Here is a 13,246-nt window from a genome sequence, read left to right on the forward strand (position 1 = left end):
TTACTTCTGCATGCACCTTTTTGTCGGGTCCCATTTTTATAAAGTTGCTGAATGAGTCTTCCCTCCTTTGCTTCCTCAATTAGATTCTGATCAGTTGAGGAGTGTGTAGTTTCCTGTATTTTTTTCCCAGCAGTTCATATCACAAATGAAAGGCTCAGGTCCTTGTGGGAATTCCTTTATAATTTGGGTTTTAAACAGGCTTCTTCCACTTTTTTTGTGATAATGAACTATACACGTACTCTAAAATGTGGTTTTCATTCTTTCATTTGTCAATAATTTACACAAAGATATAGTCAAGCCGCACTTTGCAACATTTTGGATGGACCTGGTTTTGGTTTTGAAGTTGAGAGAAGAAATTACCTTATCACTAGGCTTGCTTTAAGGGGTTGGACATACAGTTTGTTGTTTCCTTTTTATTACATCTAATGGTGTGACACTACCTTTGTTTATTACTGCAGCAAAATTTAGGGAAAGGCTGGAGCCTAACAAAGAAAAAATACCGGCTCATGTTATGCAAGTTATTGAAGAAGAACTTACAAAACTGCAACTACTGGAAGCTAGTTCAAGTGAATTCAATGTGACACGTAATTATCTTGATTGGTTGACTGCTTTGCCATGGGGTAGTTACAGGTTTGTTGCCTATCTTGACTGTCTATTATACCTTATATTGTCTTGGTTCAGTTCAACTGATGTTATCTGTATTCTTGATTAGCTGTAATAGTGGAATCTGTTCGAGAGAAGCTGACTTAACAGAATAACAAAATGGGAAGTGTGATTATTTTTTTTGAGAAGGTAACATATTTGTATATATATAAACTGGACTACACAAAGCAGTGTAATCTTCCATAATTAAAGAGTGAAGTGCAACTAGAGTTCCTAGCACTTTTGTCTTCTCACAAGTAGTCTAATACATCAAAAATAGACTCCACATCTTCTAAATACGCTTGTTTACTCCAAAAATAGTAAAAGAATAGACAATTTATCTTCAGCTTCTGTATAGAACTGTTGCTGTCCTCAATAATCTTTGGTATCTCTCCTTCCAAATTGTCCACCAAATGCTATCTGGGACAATCCTCCATCTCTCTTTCTAACTGGATAGGCTGCCATCTCTATTCCAACATGCTAGGACTTTATGAATTTTCTTCTTGGCATGACCCACCGAACTCTTCCGTAATTAATCTGTCATTCTACAGTGCAAAAAGAGATCATCCAGAATCAAGATTTTATTTCTTTTTTTTGGGGGGGGGGGGCAAAAGCCAAGTGAAACAAGCAACTTGTATAGAATTTTCACTTTCCATATCAATTTCCAAGGCCAACAACCAATCTAATTATTTGGAAGGTTAAGTTCCTTATTAAGTTGACGTAGCCGAAAATTCACCTTGTCTATTCCCAAGCCAAAATTACCATCTTCAGTGGCAGAAATCTCTTTGAATGTATCTTGGGTGTAGTAAACTTTGTCAGCGTGCCAATCTCCCTGTCATTTAACGGTCTTTTGAAATTATGATTCGATCATGAGTTTAACCAGATCCCTCCCGCAGTTGTTCCCTGCTGCTAATTCAAGATAAATATCAGGTAAGAGCAGCTTCAGTGATCTTTGGCCTAGCGAGTTGTCTTTCCAAAAGGATGTCTTCATTCATTTCCTACTTTGAAGCTGGATTTGCTTATGAGTTAGGCCATAAGCTTCTGATGGATTTCCATAAACTGACCCCATAAGGGGTTGTTCACGACTTTAGTTGTCCATTTTCCATCCATCCCATATTTTATCTTGATAACATCATTCCACAAAGAATTCTTCGTTAGAAAACCTCTCATAACCATTTCTTCATCAGGCTTTGATTCTGGACTCTCAAGTTCCCGATCTTAAAGACCCCTTTCAGTTACTAGCTGTAACTGCGCAGCTGTGCTCCATCTCACCAGATGGATCTTTTTTTTTGTCTCTATTTCCTTGCCAAAGAAAGTTCCTTCTAAGTGCATCCAATCTCTTCACAACACTTGCAGGGATTAGCAATAAAGACATTGTATAGGTAGGCATGACATCACGTACAATGTTATTAAAGACAATCATCGTTTAGTAAGAAGTAAAAATACTATTCTTTGAAATTTGTTAGGCTTCCAAGTTAACCTTATTGCCTAGTGATTTGACTTGCCTATATTGAATCGTCCTCCAGCTTTTCTTTCTCCTTCTGTTCCTTATTTGGGTTCTCACATGCCATGCTTCTTACTTTGATGATGCTTCCTTGGCATCCCAATTTATGAGTTTATACGGATTCTAGGGTCTATCACTAGAAAGAATCACACTCATGAGAGCAAGATTTGGATTGTAAGATGATGGGCTCCTTATGTAGCATAAGTTTGGAGCTTGATTTGTCATAGTCCATGTTTGTGGATGGTGCTGGACCTGGCTTTATAGTTTTGTTCTTTGCCATGGTTGTTAGCAGGTTCCTAAAATTTTTCTTCTTATGTGATCCAAAATGCAGTGATGAGAACTTTGATGTACTACGGGCAGAAAAAATTCTTGATGAAGACCACTATGGGTTAACTGATGTTAAGGAAAGGATCTTGGAATTTATAGCAGTGGGAAAACTCAGAGGAACCTCACAAGGTTGGTAAATGCCATCTTATTTTTTATTTTTTTTGAAAATAATAACCCTCAAGATTAAGCCATAATCATATATTCCTTTTGTCCCAATTAATGTGATTAATCTTTCTGGTAAAGAATGCCACCTTTTTATATTTCTAAATTTTTTGAGATGAAGGTTCGCGTATGATGTCCAGTGTGATAAAGAATGTGTCACCGAAACTTAAAGCCGAGGTCTATAGAGTGGTTGTTAAACTTGCCATGTTGTACGAGGTGGAGAGTTGGTCAGTCAAGAACTCGCATGTCTATAAGATGAAAGTAGCAGAAATGAGGATGCTTAGATGGATGTGTGTGCATATCCGTGGTGGACAAGATGCGAGAAATGAGAGAGAGATGGTTTGGGCGTGTGAAGAGAAGGAACACAAATGCCCCAAGAGGAGGTGTGAGAGGTTGGCGGTGATAGGTTTGAGGATTGGTAGATCTAGATTGAGGAAAAATTGGGGAGAGGTGATTAGATAAGACACGACACATTTTCGGCTCACCGAGTATATTACCCCATATAGGAGAGCATGACGGTGTAGGATTAGGATAAACGGTTAGTAGATAGTTGAGCGTTTTCTCTCTTCCAAGTGGTAGAGCAAGGTTCTAGTATTATTGTTATCATGTTATCTTATATTTCGATTTTATCACTATTGTTTTTCTACTTTGGTTGTCTTTGATATTTTTACTGTCAATACTTTTCTTTCTTCAATATTTTCATGATAGCTTTTACTCTTGCATTTCTTTCACATCATGTTCTGGAAAACGTTTTTCTTGAATCGAGAAACAACCTTTCTACCCACAAATCAAGGTAAGGTATGTGTACACCTCACCCTCTCCAGACCCCACTTGTAGGATTACTGGGTATGTTGTAAAGGATTTAACTTCAAAATTCTCATTTTATTTTATCCTTAATGAATTATTTTTTTCCCAATAATATACCGTCCAACACAAACACACACTCACGTAGCCATAATTTTAGTTTATGAGTCCAACTTTTTTTCACAACAATGTCTAAACACATGGTATACAACATTACACAAGTTTATACATTTACTGTAGGTAATGTGTCAACTTTGTTTCAAGGTGTATAAGAGGTGTTTATACATATTTTTACAATGTTATATAAAATTATTCAAACTTGTACAATAAGTTGGGTTTGGTCTCCTACAAACTTATACAAGAACTAGTTTTGATGCACATGCGTTGCACGTGAATGGCAAATCATATAGCACACTATTTTTATAATAATGTCAATATTATTAAATCAAGAATTTAAGTAAATGATTATAAATGAAATAATAAAGTATAAGTTCCTATTCATCATGGATGTGAACTTTCTCATGATTATTAACTGTGTGCATACTGAAAGTTGTGAAATCAATATTCAAAAACATCTATGCCTATTTATAATTTGAAGTCAGATATAGATAAGGTGATGTGACACCTCTCTATGACCTTCAATTACATTTATCTTTTTTCTCATTTTAAAATTAATTATGATATGTAAAAATTAAAAAAGTCACTCTTAAAATCTCTTTGTTGGTCTCTCAAATATACCTTCTCCTCCCTCCCCTATAATTCATTGCTTAGTTATTATTGTATTGTTGGAGTTCTTGCATAATATAAATAATAAAAAAAAAGGGCAGCCCGGTGCACTAAGCTCCCGCTATGCGCAGGGTCCGGGGAAGGGCCTGACCACAAGGGTCTATTGTACGCAGCCTTACCTTGCATTTCTGCCAGAGGCTGTTTTAAAGGCTTGAATCCGTGACCTCCTGGTCACATGACAGCAACTTTACCAGTTATTTCAAGCTTTCCTTCTTGCATAATATAAATAATAATATAAATAAATAAATAAAAATACAAAATATAGAAGGTATATTGAATTGAGTGTTTTTAGTTGGGGTATTATAATAATTTAACATTCAAGTTAGGGGGTGTTCAAATTCCACTGAATTTCGAACTCACTCAACGGTGACAAATCACACTTGAGTTTTTAAGAAGAGAAGAATAGAAAACATAGAAAATTCATAGTTTAAAAATATGAGAAAACTCCTCCATTTATAGCCAACCATGGATAATATGGAGAAGTGCTTTTTGTGCCTTATCAGAAAAGTAATAACTCTTCAGAAAAGTCACTATTCTTCAGAAAGGTCACAACCTATTGGAAAGGTCACAACTCATTGAAAAGTTACAACCCTTCGAAGAAGACACAATCCTTCAATGCGAAAATGTGCCCACTTTTAATAATATGATATAATATAATATAAATAAATAAAATTTAAAATATAGAAGATATACTAAATTGGGTGTTTCAAGAAGAAGAAGAAGAACTGAAAACTTATAATAAAATTCGTAGTTTAAAAATGTGAGGAAACCCCTCTATTTATAGCCAACAAAGGGTAGTATGAACATGTGCTTATTGTGCCTTATCAGAAAGTCACAACCCTTCGATAAGGTCACAACTCTTCAGAAAAGTCACAATCCTCTGTGTGAAAAAGTGTTTGCTTTTAATATATTATAATATATTTAAATATATAAAATATAAAATATAGAAAATATTCTAAATTAGGTGTTTTAAGTTGGGGTATTATAGTAATTTAACATTCAAGTCTTCAAAATGCACCAACGAAGCACAATAATCAATTTGTTAAAAATTTCAACAAATCCAAAACCCATTTGTGAATTTTAAGCTTTTAAGAACTACAACAATGGAGTTTTAAATTTTTCACTTTAATTCACCCAACAATATTTAAATTTGTAATGATGAATATGGGTATCACTCTCAATCAGTTTCTAAGTATCTAAAGATAAAAATCATAATCACATTTAATACGTACTAACAAACAATGATTGTCAATGCTACTACCCAAAGCCAAAGCTATCCTGGAAAACCATAAAGTGCAGCAAATTACCGGAGGTTGGAACATGCTTGAGTTCTATTTTCAAAGTGCTATTGCCAAATTGTCTTTTGTGCAAACATTAAATCAGTATTTTTTCACCGAGTCCATTAACCTGCACCAGAACTCTCTTCAAAGCAGCTGGTTAAAACTTGACATTCTCATTGTGAACCCACCTAGTAATTGTTCTTGATGAAGCTGGTGATAGCTAAAATCGGATAATAAACTCAAATATGGTCTAAAGTGGGTAATTGTTTTTCCCTAACTATTATACAGTGTGAAAATCTCTTGATTTATAGTGACACAAATGTCTTAAGGCTTGTTGTGAAAGCACTGATAATTAGATGGAAGGCAGAAGTAGTAGTACTACAAAATACTAAATTTGATGGTTATGTGGGCAGCATAGTACCACAATTATAGTGATCTAGTTGGTCAATTATTTTTATCAAGAAGCAAGTGAAACTAGAGGGGGCATATTGATAACATAGGACAAGAGAGTGAAGGATGGGAGCTAGTATGCATCTTTTGGAAATTGGGTCTGCTGGGGCGGGTTCGCTTTCCGGTTGCCCTTCTTTTCTATTTGCTGCAGTAAATGAGACTGGGAGTTGGATTTCCTTTATGACTTCCGCTCCGTTGATCGATCAATAATTCACTTCTTTAGGAGAGGGTTCGGACCGGGGTGATTTCGGGAGTAGATGGCCCGGCATTCAAGCAATCAATCATTCTTTCTATCAAAGACTTCGAGACAGTAGAAGTCTGGCCTTCCCATCTTCATCTATCCGGCTCAAGGCCTCATTAGTGTGCTCGTCTGCGAGCTATGCTGGTTCTGTAGAATAATGGCCTGCAAGAACGGAGAGAGAGGCGGGCTTGGCGACAGACTACGTGGTCAACAGTCAATTCATGCTAGATGATAGTCCTAGCTCAAAACTTAACCTGGTTTCTTATTGGGGTGCATGCTTCAACCTGTAAAAAAAACGAATGGAGCTTTGGTAGGAACTTATAGGGCACAAAAGTTTGTCTCATGGATGGGATGTGGTGTTTTCAATACTACTAAGTATTTTGATTAAAGGAGCATAGTACTTATTCTAACGCCATGTCTGATTTCTCAAAAAGATCATTAATAACCTCGAGCTAATTGATCCCCCTTTATTTGCGGAATCTTCGCATGGATGACGGGAAAAACCACAAGAATTGCTTCTAGGATTGATAGATTTCCGTTCTTTGTAGAGTGGGATGAAAAATCTAGAACGTCAAACAATTTATTTTTCCTAGATTGGTGTCAGACCGTAGACCTATTCAATTTCAATGTGCAGACTTGATTGCCGAAGGATTTTACTTCAAATTTATGAACTAGTGGTGGGAAGATGGTCTCAAAGTGAGGATGAGGGATGATGGGTGTCATGCCCCAAACCTTGGTGGGGCGGACTAGCACCCAGTGCCTTTAAATTGACTGAGCAGACCAGCACGGCATGGATCACAAGACATAGTATGGAAACAAAACATAAGCATATTGGACATTTGGACATTTCATCACTGGAAACGGTTCAGGACTGGGCCCCAACATACCCAAAACACCTATGTACAACTTGAAGTTGAATAGTAGCCTGTTTAGATTGACTTAACCTACTTTTTTTTTTAACTTATAAGCTGCTTAAAATAAGTTCATCCAAATAAACCCAACTATTTATTGGGGCTTATTTTAAGCACAAAATGACTTTAAGTTGGTCAGTCAAACACTCAAAAAAAGCTGAAAACAGCTTATAAGCCAATCCAAATGGCCTCTAGGTCTACAGTCCGACACTAATCTAGGTAAAATAAATTGTTTAATGTTCTAGATTTTTCATCCCAAAGCAGCTGATGTGTAATGTAGAAGCCTAGCGAGGATGTCTGCCAACTTGAGCATCAGAACCTGCATCGTGAAATGGAGCGCCGCCGACAAAAGGGATGTGAGTACCATGAAATAGCACTCTTGTGATAAGGCAGATAGAAATAATGTGTGACAAACAATAAAGCTCATGAAAGAAGGGCATGAAACATAATCATAAAGTAACGCAGGAAACTTGGAACACATCATTTTTGTTCATCATGCTTTTATTATCTTGTTATTCTTTGGGATACTAGTGACCAATCTTGACATAATACAAGAGTTGAGAAGTCTCTCTGATGATGGATTTCCAGTGTCAAATCTATCTATGGAATTTGAGGAGATAGCCAGATTTGAGGAAATTGCTTGGAGACAAGGATCCACGGTGCTATGGTTGAACAAGGGGATACGAACTCAAAATTTTTCACAAGATGGACAATGTCCACAAAAGGTTCAAAAACATTGTGTAACATTGAACTTGAGATATGGTTATTTTAGAGGACAGTCTTTGAGAACTATGAATTGTGGAGAAAAAACAGATACTTGTATGGGTATTAACAATATGATCCTAAGACGAAGGGTAAATTGGCCTCTAGAAAAATGCCCTTCCACCGTAGCTAGGACAATATCAGATTTAAGTGATGATATTAATCCCATATGCTGATACTATCTTTCACGTGTACTGCACCTGTTTTATCTCAGTTTAATTTATGAATGTGAGTCAGGTACTTGAAACAGACTCATTGCTCTGTTTTGTTTGAACAGGGAAAATCATATGCCTCTCTGGCCCTCCCGGAGTGGGCAAAACCAGTATAGGTCGTTCAATTGCACGTGCATTGAACCGCAAGTTCTACCGATTTTCTGTTGGAGGGTTGTCTGATGTTGCTGAAATAAAGGTATGGAAAGATCTGACCAGCTCGCTTTTTTGTGGTGCACAGAATCTTGAATTTTCATGACTAACTTTGGAATACACATCAAGGGACATCGACGGACTTATATTGGTGCCATGCCGGGGAAGATGGTACAATGTTTAAAAAGTGTGGGAACAGCTAATCCTCTTGTTTTGATAGATGAAATTGATAAGGTATTTTATGGTTTGCAGAGTTACTACTTCAGTTGTATGTCTTTGACTATGATAGACTTCTATGTTCTTTTTCACCATTTAATCTCTTTTTTTCTGATGATTACAAGGAAGCATTTTTGAGCAGGAGCTTATTGTGTGTTGATTGGATTTCTTCTGCAATAATTATAGATTAATTTTAGTAATTGCCCTGTATTTTTGCTTCTATGGCAGCTGGGAAGGGGACATGCTGGTGATCCAGCAAGTGCTATGTTGGAGCTTCTCGATCCAGAACAGAATGCAAATTTCTTGGATCATTATCTTGATGTCCCTATTGATTTATCAAAGGTTAGTTGTTTCCAGGTCCATTTATCAGATTATTGTGTCTGTTGATTGGCCCTTGTGAAATGCCTCTAAAACCATTTGATGAATGGCTAATGTAATAGTAAAATCTTGCAAATATCTAATATCATTATGCTCTTTCGCTTTGGGTGCTAAACACCAGCATTGCAGTGCACCCCAATAGGCTGCACAACTGTTAGTTGTTTAGGTGGCATGTGCTGACGAGGGGATGAAGTAGGAGTATTGGGCGAAAGGGCATGGCAAGAGGCAAATGTCAGTGCCACATGTTCTCCTGCTAAAGTTGGAATCTAGGGATTCCAGTTGAAAGCCTTGTTCGTAGAATGCTCTTATATATGCTTACCAAGTTTGGTGTCATTTAAAGTTAGCTTACCTATGGTCTTAACTTAGCCAAGGAGCAGCGACATTGTCGTAATTAGCTGAAGCTTTTGTAGGCAATAACTCGTTCCATGAGTGTGGCAATAGGATGAACTTCATGGAGGTGGGAAGGAAGTCAAGAGGAGTTGTTAGTGACAAACGACATCTGATTTGGAGTTCGATGGGATAAAAAAGGACCATTATAATTGTTGAGCAGAAACATGTCTACTCCTGATACTCGAGTTTATTTCTTTAAAGATTATATGAGTAGAAGCATGGTGACAACCAACCATCCCTCGCAGATGTGTTGACAGTGACCACCCCAAGTGTGCTTCGTTGAGGGGAATTGCAAGAGTCTACGTGGGCATCTCTGAGGAATGTCTAAGCTATCTATATGAGTTTGGGTACTCTATGGATGGCGCGTCGCTTAGGGCCAGTGTTGGGCGCCCAACGAGTGCAAGAGGCTTGATATTTGGAACGATTAGGCCCTGCGCGTAGCCCTTTTGATGGAAGAAGACCGCCATGACGATTGAGTGGTCGAGGGAGACTCTCTAGAGCCTTATGACCTGACTTGTGAGTTTGGCTGGGTTCAAGGCAAGCAAGGGTCCGTTGGCCTAGATGTACAGTTGTGGGGCGACGCTGCAACATGTGAGATGAATGTATGTTGCATGGGCTATTCTTGGCAATGCCATGAGACATCCAATGGTATGGTATGGAAGACGCACATGACCAAGGCCAAGGATTGGATGTTGCACTATCGGGCTAAGCATAAGCTACGTGTGCATGCACAAGGTAAGTGTCAAGCTTGAGGATAGAACTGTGCATGCGAGAGCATTGCTTAATTCTAGGCAAGGGCTAGTATGTCCATAGCCAACCCCGGGAGGGCGCATAGACAAGATCCAACATATGAAGATGTGCCACAAGAGTTGATAGCATGTCAGGGTTATGACATCAGCCACCAAATGGGCGGCAAAATTGAGGCAAGCCTCTAAGTTAAGCCTCGCCATATGCACCGAATCATATCGAGAAGCCTTGGTTGGCCGGTAGTAGGAGGGACTACGGGCTCCGCACATGCTATTTGTGCGTCTCTTATGCAAAGAAAATATTGGCCCATGACATTAACTATTGATTAAACTAATTGTAGTTTACATAGTGTTGGCCAATAAAAAACTCACACATCTAGAATATGAAAGTAGCAGAAATGAGGATATTGAGATGGATGTGTGGGCACACTTGGAGAGATGAGATTAGGAGTGAAGATATTTTGGATTAGCTGTGAGTGACCTCCGTGGTGGACAAGATGAGGAAGACAAACTTGAGGTTGTTCGGGTATGTGAAGAGAAGATGCAGAGATGCCCCAATGACGAGGTTTGAGGGGTTGGTTATGGTAGGTTTGAGGAGAGCAGGCTGAAGATGTATTCGAGAGGTGATTGGACAAGACATGATACGCCTGTAGATTTTTGAGGACATAGGTGGGTATGGATAAGTTGAGGATTAGGGTAGAAGATTAATAGGTAGTAGAGCGTTGTCTAGTTTTCCTTACCAGTAATATTATTATTACTCTAATACTATTTAATTCTTGAATATTTTTTTAATTACCTGTTACTTCCTTTGCGTCGTTTGTCGTATTATTTGTTATTGCTATTGTCCTTTTCTCCATTATTTTCTACATGACCTTTTTACTATTGTATTTCCTTTCTTACTGATTTTAATATGCTTTACTTGAGCCGAGGGTTATTGAAAACATAAGGCTGTGTACACACCACCCTGCCCAGGACCCCCTTGTGGATTACACTGGGTATGTTGTTGTTTACCTATTGATTAAAGATTTGTCCCTTAATTTAAAAATGACAACTTTATTCTTAGCAGCAATGTTTCATTTTATCTTAACAAACATCAGCACATCAGCGACATGACTAGAGAGAGAAGTGGATGGGTATATTTGCGTACCATTTCATTTGTAGTTATCATTGACTGTGATAATTTACTGCTACTATATCTTCTCGCGATGGTAAATATTTGTGTTATATTTCCAAATGGCATAGTTAAAAGAAAAGCATCTTTCTATATTTTGGTAATATTGGGGAGAGGTGATTAGACATGACATGACTCAACTTCATATTACTGATGACATTATCTAGATAGGAAGGAGTGGAGGTTGCGTATTAAGGTAGAAGGTTAGTAGATTGTCTTGCCTTGGAACATTTAGTCTTGTTAGTGCTTGTCGTAGTACTAGTCATACCCGTGTAGTTATGGCCATATGTTGTTTATTATGTTTCGATTCCCACACTATTTTACTGCTGTAATTGGTCTTTATTGTAGACTTTACACTGCTTTTCTTATTAACTGTCATGCTTTCCTCATTTTTTCCTTCTTTTTTTACTTGGGTTTGACGTACTTGAGCCAAAGGTCTTTCAAAAACAACCTTTCTACCTCCACAAGGTAGTGGTAAGGTCTGCGTACACTCTACCCTCCCCAGGCCCCACTTAGTGGGATTTCATTGGGTATGTTGTTGTTGTTGTAGATTTGACTTGGTTATGGGGAGGGAGGCAAGATCAAAACCTTGAATTATAGATGTTGAGTTATATATGAACCTGAAGGAACTTATAAAATTCAACCAAAGGATAATTATGATTATAAAATCCCTTTTCATGCCAAAAATGGAAAACAAATCGGAGCTTTGGTGTTCCTTCTAGCCTTGTTTGCTATCATCTTTGTTTAATACAGTTACCTATATTATTAAACTTTAAACAGGAACAACAATCTGCATGGACTTTTTTGAATGTGAAATCTAATGTTGATACTGATTTTTCCTTTTTGTAACTGCAGGTTTTGTTTGTCTGCACAGCCAATGTCTTGGAAATGATACCTAATCCTCTTTTGGATAGAATGGAGGTAATTGCAATCGCTGGTTACATTACTGATGAGAAACGGCACATAGCCAGGGATTATTTGGAAAAAAGTACCCGTGAAACATGTGGGATCAAGCCCGAACAGGTATGTCTCAGTGAAACGTCCCTAGTTGCATCTCATTTATTCCCGAGTCATTTATCAGTTGAGTTTTGTGCATATTTTTCGGTTCCAATTTTTGAAATCTCTGAGCAGACATAGGTCTGTCAGTGCTAAGACATGTGCTCAGTCCCCCACATGCTCTTTCTTTAAGAGAACAGTACCAAACATCAAATATAGTTGGTAACCCAATATATTAATTGTTAAAATAAAAAACGTTGCAGATGAATTTTTATGATTATGAACAAGTGACTAAAAGTTTGGTATAAAAAAATTAGCTCCAGGAAACATAAAACTACGTCTGTTAAACTTAATCAGAAACGTAAAATGATCTCTAAACTTGATTGCTATGGTTTAATCTTCTTATATTTCACTAAATTGTTGTAATTTTATTCTCTCTCCAAATAATTGTTTGTGTTTATAGTTATTTTTTGTTGTATTAGAATAGGAATAGGTATATACAATCCTACATAGAATAGGAATAGGAATATGAATAGTATATAATCCTTTTGTCCCAATTTATATGAGTTAGTTTGACTTGGCACGGAGTTTAAGAAAGAAAGAAAAACTTTTGAAACTTGTGGTCTAAAATGAGTCATAGATATTTGTTTGGTTAGAAATCATTTCATTAAGAGTAAAATGAATATTTAAAATTAAATTGTTACTAAATTTAGAAATGAAAGCTTTAAGGATGAAGTGGCTTTGGAAGTACTCAAATGATAACCAGAATCTGTGGGGCTCAGTCATAAAGGCAAAATATGAAGAGAGTGATAGTTGGATGACAAAGGAGGTTACCACCCCTTATGGGGTTAGCTTGTGGAAATCCATTAGAGTACTTCGGAATGAATTCAAACCAAACACCAAGATCAAAGTGTTAGATGGCTTAAGAACTAGATTCTGGAAGGATGATTGGCATGCAGAAGGAAATCTGGAGACCCTCTTCCCTGACATCTACAGTTTAGTTCTGCAGCAACAAAGTACTATATCTGACTTATGGACTCCTCAAGGATGGAATTTTATATTTAGAAGGCACCTCAATGACTGGGAAATTCCAAGAGCAACAGAATTTTTTAGAAGCA

The 13,246-nt window shown here is 37.3% G+C and overlaps 1 protein-coding gene across 2 annotated transcripts in view; it reads left to right on the top strand.

Moving 5' to 3' along the window:
- LOC129872837 (lon protease homolog, mitochondrial-like) overlaps positions 1-13,246 on the top strand; it is a 36,886-nt gene that overhangs the window by 13,692 nt on the left and 9,948 nt on the right. For both annotated transcript variants that reach the window (XM_055947752.1, XM_055947753.1), the window contains 6 exons: positions 459-630; positions 2,478-2,602; positions 8,147-8,277; positions 8,361-8,465; positions 8,676-8,789; positions 11,988-12,155. In XM_055947752.1, the coding sequence (XP_055803727.1) occupies positions 459-630; positions 2,478-2,602; positions 8,147-8,277; positions 8,361-8,465; positions 8,676-8,789; positions 11,988-12,155 (815 nt within the window). The remainder of the gene's footprint in view (positions 1-458; positions 631-2,477; positions 2,603-8,146; positions 8,278-8,360; positions 8,466-8,675; positions 8,790-11,987; positions 12,156-13,246) is intronic.

This window comes from Solanum dulcamara, chromosome 11 (assembly GCF_947179165.1).
Source record: "Solanum dulcamara chromosome 11, daSolDulc1.2, whole genome shotgun sequence".
Lineage (NCBI taxonomy): Eukaryota > Viridiplantae > Streptophyta > Magnoliopsida > Solanales > Solanaceae > Solanum > Solanum dulcamara.